Source organism: Polypterus senegalus, chromosome 7, assembly GCF_016835505.1.
Source record: "Polypterus senegalus isolate Bchr_013 chromosome 7, ASM1683550v1, whole genome shotgun sequence".
Lineage (NCBI taxonomy): Eukaryota > Metazoa > Chordata > Cladistia > Polypteriformes > Polypteridae > Polypterus > Polypterus senegalus.
This window is the reverse complement of record NC_053160.1, coordinates 154,998,496-155,015,197: the sequence shown is the minus strand read 5'-3', so window position 1 is coordinate 155,015,197 and position 16,702 is coordinate 154,998,496. Positions and strand designations below refer to the sequence as shown.

At 41.2% G+C, this 16,702-nt stretch overlaps 1 protein-coding gene across 2 annotated transcripts in view; it reads left to right on the top strand.

Moving 5' to 3' along the window:
* The window catches only part of tmem232 (transmembrane protein 232), a 196,478-nt gene that overhangs the window by 14,029 nt on the left and 165,747 nt on the right, over positions 1 to 16,702 (top strand). The window contains exons 2-5 of one of the 2 annotated variants that reach the window (XM_039759416.1): positions 3,297 to 3,462; positions 5,325 to 5,436; positions 8,758 to 8,863; positions 14,963 to 15,120. In XM_039759416.1, the coding sequence (XP_039615350.1) occupies positions 3,326 to 3,462; positions 5,325 to 5,436; positions 8,758 to 8,863; positions 14,963 to 15,120 (513 nt within the window). In that variant the 5' untranslated portion in view covers positions 3,297 to 3,325. The remainder of the gene's footprint in view (positions 1 to 3,296; positions 3,463 to 5,324; positions 5,437 to 8,757; positions 8,864 to 14,962; positions 15,121 to 16,702) is intronic. The other variant, XM_039759417.1, reaches the window with a different exon arrangement.

Sequence of the window (16,702 nt, the reverse complement as noted above, 5' to 3'; positions counted from 1 at the left end):
TTTGCGGTATGTTTATGCTATCTTTGTATATACATTTCTATTGTATTTTTTGGTTGTTTTTGTACAGTATTTACAAAATATATACTTCTTCATTTTTTGTACTTTGGCATGTATAGAACATCTATTTTTGAGTTTTGTTTTGCTGTGTGTACATATTTTGTTGTATTACAGTATATGTGAGATATTAAATTTGCGTCTATGCTATTTTTTAGGTGAACATTCTAATTTTCCACATGTCGATTGTATTGTGTTTACTTCTTGTAATAGTTTTATGTGCATTGCTCTATTCCATAGAAACTGTTTTTACTTTATTTAAAATATACGGTATAGAGTGAAATTATATACTTTGACAAAGTTTTTTCTTTTATACATTTAAAATACATTCTGCTTACTTTATCTTTTGGTCATTATCCCAGTAAGCAGGTTGTTTATATTTTTTGTAGTTTTGTGGTAGTGATTGTTCTATGACATTTTCATATTTGCATGTTTCTGTTACACATAATAACATTTACTCTTGAGAAAAATTCATCATGTTTGACTCATTTTTCTGAGGTAAACGTAATACTGAGAAGGTTTAAATCCACCCTGAAACTAAGATATAACTTTTCTTCATTCATATTTTGTTCTCTGTCATGTCACATTATCCCGCTTTGACTCATTAATGATTGTGATGGGGTTGGAAGGGGCTAAGGCACCACAAAGATTATAAAGCATAACAGAAAGCCTTAGAGGAAACCTCTAAAATACTAAAATTGAGAACTGACTAAAGGAGAAGTGTTTATATATGACTTTGTTGGAATAGGCGACTGCTGCTCCAGAAGTTAAATTTTAGAGGCCATCAGAGAGGAGGTTAGGTTGAATGTCAATAGATCGTAGCACTTTGTCTCTAGCCAGAGATGCCACTTTAAGAATGAGGCCAGGGAGGAATGGAAGGAAAACTGTACTTTATTACCTGGCCACTAGTTGAGGTGCACAGTCCTGAATGATTCTACACTGGGATGAGTGGAACCATGTTGTTTCTTTAAGAAAAAAAAGCATGGGGCCTGCCTTGATGATCCAGTCATTTAATGACTATGCTGAGAAACTGGATGCTGCTGGAGAATAATAATAATAATAATAATAATAATAATAATAATAATAATAATAGCAATGAATTACATTTATATGATGTTCTTATCACTGCTCAAAGTGCTTTAACATACGCAGATGGGAACCATTTCAACCACCATCAATGTGTAGCAGCCACCTGGGTGATCTGTTGGTAGCTATTCTTGTGCCAGTACGCTCACCATACATTAGCTATTAGGTGGTGAAGGAGTGATGGAGATAATTAACCAGTTAGAGACAGGGGATGATTAGCGAATCAAGATGACCAGATTATGGTTGGCATTTTAGCCAGGACTTTGGGATACACCATATTCTTTTTGAAAGATGCTCATGGATCTTTAATGACCACAGAGTCAGGACCTTGGTTTTACATCTCATCTGAAGAACGGAGCCATTTTTACAGCACAGTGAACTTGTTATTGCAATGGGGCATTGCCATCAAACCAAAGAGTACAGGGTAAGCACCTTCTGATGGCCTCACCAACACCTCTTCCCCCAGAAACCCAAGCCTTTCAGTCTAGGTTTGAGTTGCAGTAGCCTGACACTCATGATAGCTGATATTTTGTGAATTTTCTCTGAGCTTCGGCAGTTTTGCTTTGAGATCTGACAGTTTTTTTTTTTACTTTGGGGAGAATCCTGAATACCTTTATTTTTCTAATTGCATTGTCATTGAAGTTCATTTTAATTATCATTATTGTTTGAAATTTACTGTGATTACATATTTTGTATTTTGTATTGGGCACCATGAAATTCAAGTCCTATTGCTATGCCATAATGACCTGTTGCTAGATGGGAAGGTCTTGGAAGTCACACTGCCACAATAATATACGTGCTGCAGTGCTGCAAGAATCCGAATTGTATGTTAATTTTTTGTAGCCATATCTTGGTCTTTAAATATTATCAAAGGATTGTTTTGAGTGTTTGGGAGGCCAAGGAACTCAATGGGTTCATTTATTTTTGTGTATAGACGTGTTCTTAATAATGTTATGTAAAAACAATAAAAACAAAATGAAAAATGAGTTTTGAGGTCCCAAAGGATGCACTGTTTAATCGAATCATCCAAAAGAAGGAAAAGAAATAAAGCACATACACAGTGAAAATAGATCAGTAATTAATAGTAAAAAAGACTCGGAGGCATGAAGCTCTAAACTCCGCTGAATTTGGTCTGAATGTGAATGTAGATTTTTTGTGGAGACTTTCCACCATCTATGAAACAATCACAGAGCAATTTGCTGTTATTTCTCCTTTCTACTGCTAAGCAGGAGCGACCCTACCACAAATTGCTGTTCCTCTTGCTCTACATGGATATTCCCAAACACTTTGCCTCCTGGGTGGCATGGTGGTGCAGTGGTAGCGCTGCTGCTTCGCAGTAAGAAGACCTGAGCTCTCTTCCCGGGTCCTCCCTGTGTGGAGGATTTGTTCCTGCCTTGCACCCTGTGCTGGCTGGGATTGGCTCCTGGAGACCTTTTGTCTTTTCTTTGATTTACCGCCACTCTATAGGTCTCCTTTTCACTCTTGCTCTCCTGCTCTCTTGCTCCTAGACCCCTGTAATACCCATTGAGTATAGCTGTGCGTCAGTGAGGGACACCAGCATCAACCACCTTCATGTATATTATGCACAATCAGCACATTCCCTCATAACGTTCTCAGCAGTCACACAACTGTCCTCTAACACATCTGCACTCAGAAGGTCTATGTTGCCTCAATGATTTTCCCAAAAAAATCTCCACCGCCACGAACCCTTAACACACAGCATCATAGAAGACGGTCCAAAGTTGTGAGGAAGGGACAATGGAGCTGAGAATGAAGTGATTTAGTCTTGTGATTGAGTAAGCCACCTTATCATTAGTAAAGAGAAAATGCTTGTGATGCCAAGCCCAGAGTGTCTACAGCATTTTTGTTTTTCTGTTTTTTAATTGGTACAGTGTTTTCAGCAGTCATCTTTCCCTTATGCATGCCTTAATAAAGGCACCTCTTTTCATATACTGCATCTTAGGTTAATCAGGATTATTCCAAAGTGAGGAGAGACTGCTGAAGGATACCCTCCTATTATAACAGGCATCGGACAAGATGCTTACAGAACATGTTCTTATATTTTAGTCTCATATATTTCTTAATGTGTACTTGGGGTCGGATGGAATCGATCATTTTACCATGCTGCTCTAGCAGTTATCTTCTGCGTTTTCCAGGTGTGCTCACAAGCTGCTTTTGTTGCGAAATGCCAATTTTCAAAGTGCCAGTTGTTCAGAGCTTTGGGATTGTGTCCCAGAGTCATCAGATTGAACTGCAAAACAGACTGTTACAAAAGGTTCAGGAAATTGAAGAGTCCTCAAAGAAAAAGGATTCATCACAAAGGTAAGGTTTTTAAAGTTATTTTTATTTTATTCCTTTCAGTAGGTTTAGTGTCCTAAGTCAGTTGTTTCTGATCTTATTTTAATAATCCTCCAAAAGTAAAGTGCCCACTTTGGATGAAGGCAAAAGTCTAGGATGCTGAAGACACCAGGCTGCTCTGCACCTCATAGCAATTAAAAATAAACGCACTTCACGCCATACAAATGACTCACCTACCACAGCAAAACAATATGACATCAAACTTATCATATTCTAAATCACCCTTCATCTCCCCTCCTAATACAGAACTCAGTCAGAGTCATAGGAGCAGTGGGTACAAAGCAGGATTCAGTCTTAGATGGGATGCCAGGCTACTACACAACCCAAATGTATACTTCTGTGAGGCTTAAAAGTAATAAGAAAAAACAGGCTGCCAGTTTTACCAAAGATAATATAGCACAGCTGTTTTAACAAAATAGATATAGCAATTAATTACATTTAATAAATCATGTAATTTTATGTATTACTAGCTGTCCCCCACAGGCCCGCCCACGTAGTAGTGAAACAGGACAGGCTTTAAAAATCAATAAATAAACAGGTATCGCTAGCTAAGTGGAGATAAGGTATGCTGCAAAATGTGACGAGAGGTAGACTGACTCGAACAGAAGCTGGCGCTGAGTGAGGAGCTCCAAGCCCGGCTCACCACTCCTGACGTCACGTATCCCCCTCCACTCGAACCGCAGCCTCTGTCTCGGATTGGCACGAATATATTTCTCCTACAAGTGAACTATGATTCTTAGCTTGATGAGAGAAGTCACAAAATCAACCGGAATATTCAAGCAAATTATAGAAAAAAACCCAATCTAAATCCGTTAAGTAGTTCTTTAGTAGTTTATGAAAAGTGGACAGACAGACAGACGTTGAATTTTATATACATATAGCTATGGAAAAAATGTGTTATGTCACAAGTTGACCATTCTACTGAAACAAGAAAATTACAGAGCAAAAAAAAAGAAACTACATATATCAAGGAAAAATAGCTAAGTAAACATTACACTTAATAAACCTATTAACAGTACATTCCATATTTTTACACAAAAGTTAAATGATTGTTTGATGATCAAAGAAGATCTGTTCTTCAGGCAAAAATCATTTTATTTTCTGTACCACTTTCCTGGTAAGAGTAAGAGTCCCATGACAGTAGCAGCTGGAAGTCACCTGACCTGATTTTACCAAGCAACAGTTTTCAGCTGTTTTTGGGGAGGTTCTCACTTTCCGCTGTTCCCTTGCCAATGTGCTTCCATTATGAGATGTCTTGAAGGGATGTCCAAAGTCCCTGAACTGACTCATGCTGATGCAGAAAAGCAACATATCAAATCTGCGTTCTGTGCAGAATATTGAATTCTTTGCTCTTTCACAGATTCTGTGCCCTGTGGCTGCTTGCAACGTGTACTTATGGTGTCTATGTTTTGGTCACTATCCAAAGCTCTTGGCCATTGGTGAGATTGAGATGTAGATCGTGTGGTGAAGTCAGAGTTTCAGCCAAGCTTTTAGCTCCCAGTCCACCAATAGCGTCCATTGCAATACTTACAGTAATGGGCCCCCATAACCACCATTGGTTACACTTCTACAGTCCCCTCTGTCCTTAGTCATGAACAATTTCATGCAATGATTAACACTCTTTATATGGGACTTCAGCTCCCCATTCACCTATCAAAAGTAAGATACTCTTTTTAGTTAGACTTCCAATATGGCTGATTTTGAGGTACTGATGTTCATCTCAACGTCTAACAGTTCTGGTGTGCACTAATAAAATTCAGACTCATTAATTTATGCTATTATTCCTATGAAAAGTAACGCCAATGTGTTAATTGTATGTCTTTTAGGAACCCAATTGAGATTACTGAGGAATTTATCCAGCAGTTTCAGAATGCAAAGGAAGGTTCTGAACAGATATATTACGTCGACTTAGCCATGAAGATGTTAAATAGATGCAAGGTAAATTCTGAGTCCAATCTCCATCCTTGTCTATTAGTGACCAGAGGCATGGGCACAAGGCAAGAAAAAATCTCACACAGACCCACATTTACACTTACTTGCTCAACATAATTATTATTACTTATTTTGCACCTGCCTTTTACCCAAAGTAACTTACAATACAAGATTGTGATACATTAACATTAATTTTTCATTTTTTACAATTGAAATGCAGTCAGTTTAAGTCAATTTCTCAGGGTCACATATTGAATCAGAAGTGTCAATTGAATAGGCAGCCTTGTTATTAAAACCCAGTGTCCTAGCAACCCAACCTGCCAAGTTTGCATGTCGTTTGCAAACCAGAGAATGCAGAGTACTGATGTGGCGGATACCATAATAAATTCTATACAGGTACAATCTTGGCAAAGTAATCAAACTTATATGCCTGGAGCTATGACGCATAAGCGGCTTTTCTCCTTATCAATTGAATTATCAGTGATATAAAGTTGTAAGTCTCTGCCCATCTCCCATATCTGCATTTCCTATAGCTTAAACCTGCGATGGTGTCTATAATCAAACTTACAATGAAAATGGTGGACGATACACTAGGGGGGAGATTTTGAGCACAAACAGTCTGAAATCCCATTCCAATGTAAAAGCATTCCAAAGTGTTTGCATTGGCATATAAATCTCATTGTCAAATATTTCTAATTCATTTGCTTAATTAATTACTTGCATTTGTTTTCTGGCTAATCTGTAAAAAGTAGCCATATAAAAATTCATGAATATTCATTCAGTATTAAAGCTGCATAATCCAGTTAAGGGTCACTGGGTGCAGGGCCTATCCTGTCAGCATTGTACGCTAGGCAGTAATCAACCCAGCATTCATGGACATAACAAGTTGTAAATATCAATCTTGCTGAAGATTATTGTGTGCCGAGTGAATACTTACTATTAGCAGGACTCCACCAAATTTTTAATTGGGACAAATAAAGTACTAGCTATTGCAAAATATCGAGAAGGAGAGATCATAAAGAGTAGGGGTCTTGTGAGATGCCCTATATAATGTCTAAGTTTAAATGAAAAAGAAATGAAAGAAAACAGTACAATCGTTTGGCTTTACAGCCAAAAATATTTTTTAGCTCCTAAGATGTGGTCCAAACTCCTTGATAGCTGCTTCCCTAATGAATGTTGAATTCTGGTCAGCACACTCTTTAAATAGGGTAGGAGGCGGAGCTACCGACAATCCTCTGGTAGTGACATCAGGGTTCTTCCTGTGGGTGTTCCTCAATTTTATGACAGGAATGGATGAGAGGCTTGTGCTGGTGTCATCTGCACAATCACCTCCCCATGCTATCTATCTATCTATCTATCTATCTATCTATCTATCTATCTATCTATCTATCTATCTATCTATCTATCTATCTATCTATCTATCTATCTAAATCAGTGTTTCCCAAACTCGGTCCTGGGGACCCCTGTGGCTGCAGGTTTTTGATCCAACCAGCTTCTTTTTTTAATTGAACTCCTGGGCTAATTAAGTGAACTGATATTCCCCAAGTTCTGTGTTTAGGGAACTAATATAGAAATTAGAAAACTAAGTTTGCGAAAAAAAATATTAAAATGTACCAAGTAGTTATATAGGAATGTTTTTTGTTTTCTTTTTAACAGTATTTTCATCTTGATTTTCATTCTACTTTTCTAGGTGTTCTAATTGTTTAATTAATCCATTATTTACTAATTAGTGGGTCTGACTCTAAAGTAGTTGTAGCCTTTGATTATTCAGTGTTGTTTGCCTGGGTGTCTCATCTGCTTGTTTTAAATTGTAATTATTAAGATACAACGAATGGGGAAAAACTGCACAGAGAAAGGGCAAAGTATAATGAAATCAACAAAAGAGAGTTAAGCATTTAAATCTATAGCAAAAGCACAAATATTTATAAATGTCTTATAAATGTACAAATCATGCTGCTGTGCTTTTCTCAATGTCGAATAAAAGAAAAAAAAATACCAGCTAATTAAATGAAATCAGTGTTATCAGGTGTTGTCACTGATTAAGAATCCGGTTGGAACAAAAACCTGCAGCCACAGGGGGTCCCCAGGACCGAGTTTGGGAAACACTGATCTAAATTGTACGGGCACATCCAGTAACAATGAAAGTTTGCTGTTACCAGTTTTGGAGTGAAGGAGGCTATATAGAAGCCTAGAGTACAGGTGTGCAGAGACTTTGAAGACAAGAGTTTAGTTCATTATGAAAACTGTACACAAAATTTTTAAACTTTTCTTCTAACAGTTGTGAGGTGATAGGCCTTTAGCCTGCAAGTCGTAAAGATGAACAAGAGTGCAATGCATGCTTGGAAAGCTAAAACATGAAGCAGCTCCTGGAGTGTTTTGCTTAGTTAGCTTTGAGTTCCAGAAAAACATGACCTTGAGTTTTTTTCATTTGTGATCTTATTAGTGATAATGATGCCAGTAACATTTTCTGGTTTCTTTACTGTCCATATTTTCAATGTGTTTTGGTTAATTGTAAAATATCAGCACACCCTTCTAGCAGGCGTTAGAAAGTGAGACATGCTCTTTGAGCAAGAAGGGTGTGGGTGTCTGCCATTTTTTTTTTTTTACAAAAACTGAAACTTTTAGAGAGCTCTTACTCTGTGTATATCTTTGTTCTGCTTGAGAACAAATACTCTGTAACTAAGGAATTGTACCACTTGGGAAGTTCAACAATGTCTTGCTGTAGCTAATGGAACTGCATGAAGATTTGTCCCACCCAGGTTGAATGACTATCTATTGCTTTGCACTTGCTGTTATTGATTTTATTGCAAATAAATATAGTTTTTGATTGAAAACGTAAAGCCAGTGCCTCTGTCTGACATTTACTAGAGAGCTGAGAAGGTAGATTGTTCATTCCTTTTCTAACTGCAGTCCCTTAAGGGCACAAGAGGATGCTCTTATGAAACCCTCTATTAGTAGTAAACTGGGTTGAATTAAACATTTGAAAGTAAAGACAGTTCAGTCAGTGATCTGCCTGCCATGGAGGTTCCAAGGCTGAAACCACAGGGTGCAGCACGGACATGAGACAGATAACAGGTTACCGGTAACGGGTATATAGCTTATTTTGACATTACTTCCTATTCCTTATCTAGAAAAGAATCTGAAAGGCTAGTTAGTACCATTTGTTTTAGGTGCAATGCAAAGGTGATCTGATAACACAATAAAACACAAACATAATAAAAATGTTTTAGTTACTACATTTCAAACATCACAAAGGCCAGAAATTGTCTAAAATGCATTTTATACTTTGTATATTATTTGATTGGTAAGATTCCTATTGTTTTATAGCGCAGAGCCGGTATTAGTACACTTGGTGTTGGAGAGCACGTTGACCTTCCTCTTGCATGGACAGAGCTGCTGTTGCTGGCATTATGTAGAGGCAGAATACAACAAGGTAAGTGTTAATTTTCTGCTGTTGATTAAAAGGGAAACGAATAATGAAAGATTCATTCTATTAAACGTATAATGTAAGATTCATCCATCCATCCATCCATCCATCCATCCATCCATTATCTATCTCACTATATCCTTACTACAGGGTCACGGGGGTCTGCTGGACCCAATCCCAGCCAACACAAGGTTCAAGGCAGGAAACAAACCCCGGGCAATTGAATCATGACCCTGTTCTACCCAAGTAAGAGAGTTAGCTATTAAAAAAGTCATGTGAGAATGAAAGATTAAGGTCTGCACTAAAGTCAATATTTTCAGAAGGTTGAATGTTAGTGTGAGCAGTGATTGGGGAAAGTGAAATGTAAAGATGAAGTTAAGGTGGGGGCTTTTCCAGAAATGTGTTCTGAAGTGTTACTGGTTTAAGATAGTTTAGGAAGTGTTATCCAACATGAGACAATGGAAGCTAACATGTAACAGCGATCCTCTACTAATAGTGAAACTTACCAAGGAATTTAAGAAGAATGCATCGAAAAGAAAAGCTAATGTGGATGAAAAGCCTGATGATGAACAGAGGAGCAACCAGTGTGAAGTTTGCAGGTGACAAGTCAGAAGTGTGCAAGAGGTTATTTGCAGGAGGATCTTTCTTTAGTATATGGGCAACTGGTATGAAGAATAGTCTACAGGTGATTGACAAGATCTTCATCTCTCACCTCTGGGTTTTAGATATTGATGTAGTCAATCAATACATGCCATTACAATGAACTAGAAGAAGAAAAGTTCTGCTTACATAGCACTTTACAATCTGGATAGAAGTGTACTGTAGATTTGTTAGTGATAGCAAATGTGGAATGAGATGTACAGTGAACACGTTCCAAAAGACACACATCATTCTGATGTCTAAAGAAGCCTCTTTAAAATGAAAAAATGTGTTCCCTTTATGGACTGATACCTCTTCCAAGACTCGTCCTCCATGTATGCCCAATGCTGCACAGTTAGACATCTTGCTCCCTGAAAGGGTAAGTGGGATAGGAAATATATAAATGGTGTAAGGAGGTTATGTTCTTAATAAGTAATACAAACTTGGAAAAGATAGAACACAAAGCAGCAATCAATGATAAGGTCAACTTGATGTGTCACAATTGTCTAATGGAAGACTAGGTGGACAGTTGTGTAAACCCCCAAAAGAGTGGATTGCTCCAACACTTAATTCAATACAACTCTAGGTTGCAGAAGCAGAATAATGGGGAACTACTGATAATTGGAGAGATTAGGTAGCCCACCAGAAGTCATGGGTGCCTGTGCCAATAAGCCTGTTTTGTCGATCAGTGATGTTGGGCTGTAAAGAGGACCACTGAGTCCTGGAATTTCTAGTTCTTTGAAGATCCACCCCTGAAAATGAGCATAACTCATGGACCAGAAGTGGAACACCTGAGGTTTATTTACTCTGAAAATTGGGGTAAAGAATTACTTGCAGAAGGAAGGTGACCAACACAGAATAAAGGAGCAGATGAGAAGGTATGGGGAAACAGGGCGGTTGTTCCTAGAAGCAGGTGCTAAAATACCTTCTATTTACATGGCCCTTGAGCCGGATGCAAGTTTTTGTTCATTCCTCCTTCAGATGGTACACTGGTAGTAAAAGCTCTTGTTTTTGTACAACTCTGGAACCTTTTTTTATCAATACATGCATTATTAACACAGTCGAACTTTGCCACATGATTGTAAGTCCTCTTCTGAATTAGAATCTATGATGTTGCACTGATCATGTAGGGTTCATGGATGTTGGATCACTGTGCTCAGTGGATGTATTAAAAGAAAGATTTCATGTGGCATTTATTAAATCAATACTTTGTACAGTATGTATTACTATTATGTCACTAAAGATTAGGTGAAATTTTTGGTCAAGAATACAGATAATGTAGTTTACAACAGTGATTTAAAGATTCTCCTAGCTAAAGTAGTGCCAAGGAAGTCAATATTCTACATACAAAATATGCATTTGCTTTGGATATCTAACAAAAGAAGGAATTAACAAATAGAGAAATTGAACAATTAAATAAAAAAAACAAAACAACAAATCCATCAACCTTTCTTTTATCTGGTGGGGTGGCTCAGCGAAACGGGCAAATTTCAATTCACTTACAATTTCATAAAAATGAAACAATATTTTTTTGCTAAATGCAAAATGCCATTCTCATAAAAATGTTTTTGAGATTTTAAAGTTTTTTTTTAAGTGAATGGAAAATAAGGAGTATTACTTCTTAAAGCCTTGTTTACTTGTGTTTACCGGTGTTCTTTTCTGCTGCTTCCTAATACACTAGAGATGCTTGTTTCAATACTAAATGACAAGCAGACTCACGACAAAGTAATAAAGTAATGTATGTAAACACTTTGAGACAGGATCTAGGTGCCTTAATTCTTGGTTGAATAGTATGAATTTCACTGGTAATGAAACACAATTTATTTTGCAGAATATTTATTTTATATAGAGTAAATCACTGACTTTTTCTCCAAATGCAGTTTTCCTCGAATTGTTTCACTCATCACTACCCACCAGTACAGTTCCAAGCACTTCCATTCTCATTGTCTGAATTTTGCTTTCTTTCTGTCTGTGCTCTGGCCTCTTCTTGAACCCATTCCCCATCTCTCATTACAAATCTTAGCTCTATGGGCCACTGGGCTAGCAACAGTTTTAAAACTTCTTCTGGGGTACTTCTGGGGTAACTTCTGATATGAATGGACACCACACTAGAACTCATCCTCTGTCTCACTCTAGCAGCCCCTGGTGTTTCTGCAGCCCTAAAGCTTGAGGCTCCCTAACATTGCCATGTCTCCACTGCTTGACCTTGTAAAGTGGCAGCCTGATCTGTGCTCTCCTACCCAGCTACCCTTAATTGAAATGAAAGTCTTTCAACATCTCCCTCAGCCCTTCATCATCATCTCCCCCTCTCTGTACCATGAAGATCAGGCATCTTTGGAATTTCCCAATTTGCCTGTCCTCTAGTGTCCATTAGTTTCACCGTCTAATTTCACTTCAAGTCATAAAAATCTGATTATTCAAAGTTAATTTATGTACCACTGCAAAAAAAAAAAACTGAAGAAGAAGAAGCTGGATCTTGGGATGTGGAATGTCACCTCTCTGAAGGGGAAGGAGCCTGAGCTAGTGTGCGAGGTCGAGAGGTTCCGGCTAGACATATTCAGGCTCACCTCAACACACAGCTTGGACTCTGGAACCAATCTCCTTAAGAGGGGCTGAACTCTACCACTCTGAAGTTGCCCCTGGTGAGAGGCGTTGAGCGGGTGTGGGCATACTTATTGCCCCCCGACTTAGAGCCTGTTCATTGGGGTTTACCCCGGTGGACAAGAGGGTAGCCTCCCTCTGCCTTCGGGTGGGGGGACGGGTCCTGACTGTTGTTTATGCATATGCGCCGAACAGCAGTTTGGAGTACCCACCCTTTTTGGAGTCCCTGGAGGGGGTGCTAGAGGGCATACCTTCTGGAGACTCCCTCGTACTGCTGGGAGACTTCAATGCTCACGTGGGCAATGACAGTGAGACCTGGAAGGGCATGATTAGGAGGAATGGCCCCCCCGATCTGAACCCGAGCTGTGTTTTGTTATTGGACTTCTGTGCTCGTCACTGATTGTCCATAATGAACACCATGTTCAAGCATAGGGGTGTTCATATGTGCACTTGGCACCAGGACACCCTAGGTCTCAGTTCGATGATCGATTTTGTGGTCGTATCGTCAGACTTGTGGCCACATGTCTTGGACACTCGGGTGAAGAGAGGGGCGGAGCTGTCAACTGATCACCACCTGGTGGTGAGTAGGCTTTGATGGTGGGGGAGGATTTCGGTCAGGCCTGGTAGGCCCAAACGTGTTGGAGAGTCTGCTGGGAACGTCTGGCAGAGTCCCCTGTCAGAAGTAGCTTCAAATCCCACCTCTGGCAGAACTTCGACCACGTCCCGAGGGAGGTGGGGGACATTGAGTCCGAATGGGCCATGTTCCGTGCCTCTATTGCTGACCGGAGCTGTTGCCGTAAGGTGGTCGGTGCCTGTCGTGGCGGCAATCCCTAAACCCATTGGTGAACACCGGCGGTGAGGGATGCCATCAAGCTGAATAAGGAGTCCTATGGGATCTTTTTGTCCTGTGAGACTCTGGAGGCAGCTAATAGGTACCGGCAGGCCAAGTGGAATGCGGCTTCGGTGGTTGCTGAGGCAAAAACATGGGCGTAGGAGAAGTTTGGGGAGGCCATGGAGAACGACTTTCGGACAGCTTCGAGGAGATTCTGGTCCACCGTCCGGTGTCTCAGGAGGGGGAAGCAGTGCAGTGTCAACACCGTATATGGTGGGGATGGTGCGCTGCTGACCTCGACTCACTCGCTATGGGTCGGTGGGAGGAGTACTTCGAAGACCTCCTCAATCCCTCTAACATGCTTTCCAATGAGGAAGCAGATATTGGGGACTCGGAGGTGGGCTCCCCCATCACTGGGGCTGTGGTCACCAAGGTGGTCAAAAAACTCCTTGGTGGCAGGGCCCCAGGGGTGGATGAGATACATCTGGAGTTCCTCAAGGCTCTGGATATTGTAGGACTGTATTGGTTGACACGTCTCTGCAACATTGCATGGACATCAGGGACAGTGCCTCTGGATTGGCAGACCGGGGTGGTGGTCCCCCTCTTTAAGAAGGGGGACCGGAGGGTGTGTTCCAACCACAGATGGATCACACTCCTCAGCCTCCCTGGAAAAGTCTATTTGGGGGTCCTGGAGAGGAGGGTCTATCAGATAGTTGAACCTCGGATTCAGGAGGAACAGTGTGGTTTTCGTCCTGGTCGCGGAACAGTGGACCAGCTCTACACCCTTAGCAGGGTCCTGGAGGGTGCATGGGAGTTTGCCCAAACAGTCTACATGTGTTTTGTGGACTTGGAAAAGGTATTCAACCATGTCCTTCAGGGAATCCCGTGTGGGGTGCTCTGGGAGTATGGGGTACCAGACCCCCTGATAAGAGCTGTTCGGTCCCTGTACAAATGGTGTCGGAGCTTGGTCCGCATTGCCGGCAGTAAGTCAAACCCGTTTCCAGTGAGAGTTGGACTCCACCAGGGCTGCCCTTTGTCATCGATTCTGTTCATAACTTTTATGGCCAGAATTTCTAGGCGCAGCCAGGGTGTTGAGGGGGTCCGGTGTGGTGGACTCAGGATTGGGTCACTGCTTTTTGCAGATGATGTTGTCCTGTTTGCTTCATCAGGCCGTGATCTTCAGCTCTCTCTGGATTGGTTCACAGCTGAGTGTGAAGCAGCTGGGATGGAAATCAGCACCTCCTAATCCGAGACCATGGTCCTCAGCCGGAAAAGGGTGGAGTGCCCTGTCAGGGTTGGGAGCAAGATCCTGCCCCAAGTGGAGGAGTTCAAGTATCTCAGGTCTTGTTCACGAGTGAGAGAAGAATGTAGCGTGAAATCGACAGGCGGATCGGTGCGGCGTCCGCAGTGATGTGGTCTCTGCATCTGTCTGTTGTGGTGAAAAAGGAGCTGAGCCGTAAGGCAAAGCTCTCAATTTACCAGTCGATCTATGTTCCTACCCCCACCTATGGTCATGAGCTATGGGTAGTGACCAAAAGAACGAGATTGCGAATACAAGCGGCTGAAATGAGTTTCCTCTGCAGGGTGTCTGGGCTTTCCCTTAAAGATAGGGTGAGAAGCTCAGTCATCCGGGAGGGGCTCAGAGCAGAGCCGCTGCTCCTCCGCATCGAGAGGAGTCAGATGAGGTGGCTCGGGCATCTGATCAGGATGCCTCCTAAATGCCTCCCTGGTGAGGTGTTCCGGGCACGTCCAACCAGGAGGAGGCGCCAAGGAAGACCCAGGACAAGCTGGAGGGACTATGTCTCCCGGCTGGTCTGGGAATGCCTCAGGATTCCCCTAGAAGAGCTAGAAGAATTGGCTGGGGAGAGGGAAGTCTGGGCATCTCTGCTCAAGCTGCTGCCCCTGTGACCTGATCTCAGATAAGTGGAAGAGGATGGATGGATGGATGCAAAAAAACCCCCACAAATGTACTTAATCTGATTCCAGGGTAAAAAGAGTACTCATTCCTTCTATTCTATGTGTGTCTTTTAAAGAGGCTTTGGACATTCTTGCACTGTCTCTGGATCATGCACCAATAAGCCCAGAGCAGCTGCTTGTTCTCCTCTGTGCGGCGGAGACCGTTCTCTACTGGGTTTGCAGCAGCACTGCAGAGAAGCCATTCCTGGGCACTGACGAAATCAAGATATTAAAGGTTTGGTGGGGGCTGTCATTATGAAACTGATTAAGAACTTATGACTTAGACATATTGGAAAGTGAATTCTATTGCTTTCTTTTATATTGCATCTAAAATAACAGCTATAAAATGTATTCCCCTCGTTATTATTAAGATAGGCTTCAGTACACCATGAGCATATAATTAGATTAAGCCGGTTTGAGTATAGGTGGACGAATGTTATGAAAGTTGTAAAAATGTAAAATGGAGAGCAGTAAATCAAGGTTACTAATCAGTCTACTATATTTTTTGTCCACAAGATGGCACTAGCATACAGTAGTAATAATTTTGTATTTAATGTTCTCTGTATAGGATCTTCTTGTTATACAGTAGGCATCTTTTTAGTATAGTAATGTGTTAATTTAAGTCAAAAAAATACTATAAATCCAAAATGCTCACAGTATCTTGAATATAGTTTACTTAATTCAGAAATAAACAATTTTAAGGCTGTTTCCCAATATAATAACTAAGATTGAGTAGTTAGGATTTAGCGGAGAATTTATGCAGCTCTTTTGGAGGCCATAATTAGACATTACAGGCAAAACGTCTTTGTAAATATGCCTTGTTTGTAAGTGCACTGCTCTGTTTCAGTAATTTATGTAATCCTAACTTTTCACCTCATAATTGCTTCTTAACAAGTATCAATTTGTCTATGTGAATGCTAATTTTTACTTTTCATAAAAAGTGACATGTTGTGGTGTTATTGTAATATACTTTATTGGCTTCCATTGTAATGGATGTGCACTGCTGAATTTTTTAAAAAAACAACCTCTCATGTCATCTCTCTGTCATAGCAAGGAGGCCTAAGATCGTACATTGTGGAACTAGCCCTGCACACACACAGGTAGACATGTTTAATCACGATCACACGTTTATTTACACTAATATTTACAGTCACAAGTGCCACACTAAACCCCAAGATACTCCCTTGAAGTCCAGGCCTCATACAATCTGCCTTACTCTTCAGTCCATATCCACTCTCTTCTCCAAGCTCTTGTCCTCTCCTCACCTTCCAGCCCTGAATGAATAGAGACGGCCCCTTTTATAGTGACCCGGATGTGCTCCAGGTGCTTCCCAGCCATCTTCCACCGGCACTCCCCAGTGTGGCGGAAGTGCCGGCTGCACATCCGGAAGCACTCCGGGTGTCCCCGGTCCTCTTCCCCCCAGCACTTCCGGGTGTGGCGGAAGTGCTGAGGTCCAGGGCTCCAAATGCAGCACAGCGCCCCCTGGCGGCGACCACAGGCCCCTACAGGGTTGAGCTTCCAAGCTCTCTACCCGTGGTCCCCAAAGAAACCAGGGCGGTCGCCTCCTCATGGTCTGGAGGAAGTGCAAGCCCTCCTCTGTTCCTCTTGGGCGTTCCGGCAGGAGCAGCAGCCCCAGCCATTCTCCACAACATACATACAGCTCTCTTTTTCAATGTGTGCTTTTCCTGCTCTAAGTTGAGGGACATCAGGCATTGATGGTGTGGAAGCCATGGGAAAGTACAACTCCCCAAACCCAGACACAGACAGGCACAGAGACACACAAGTGCAAAACACCACACACTTTATTTATCTTTCTT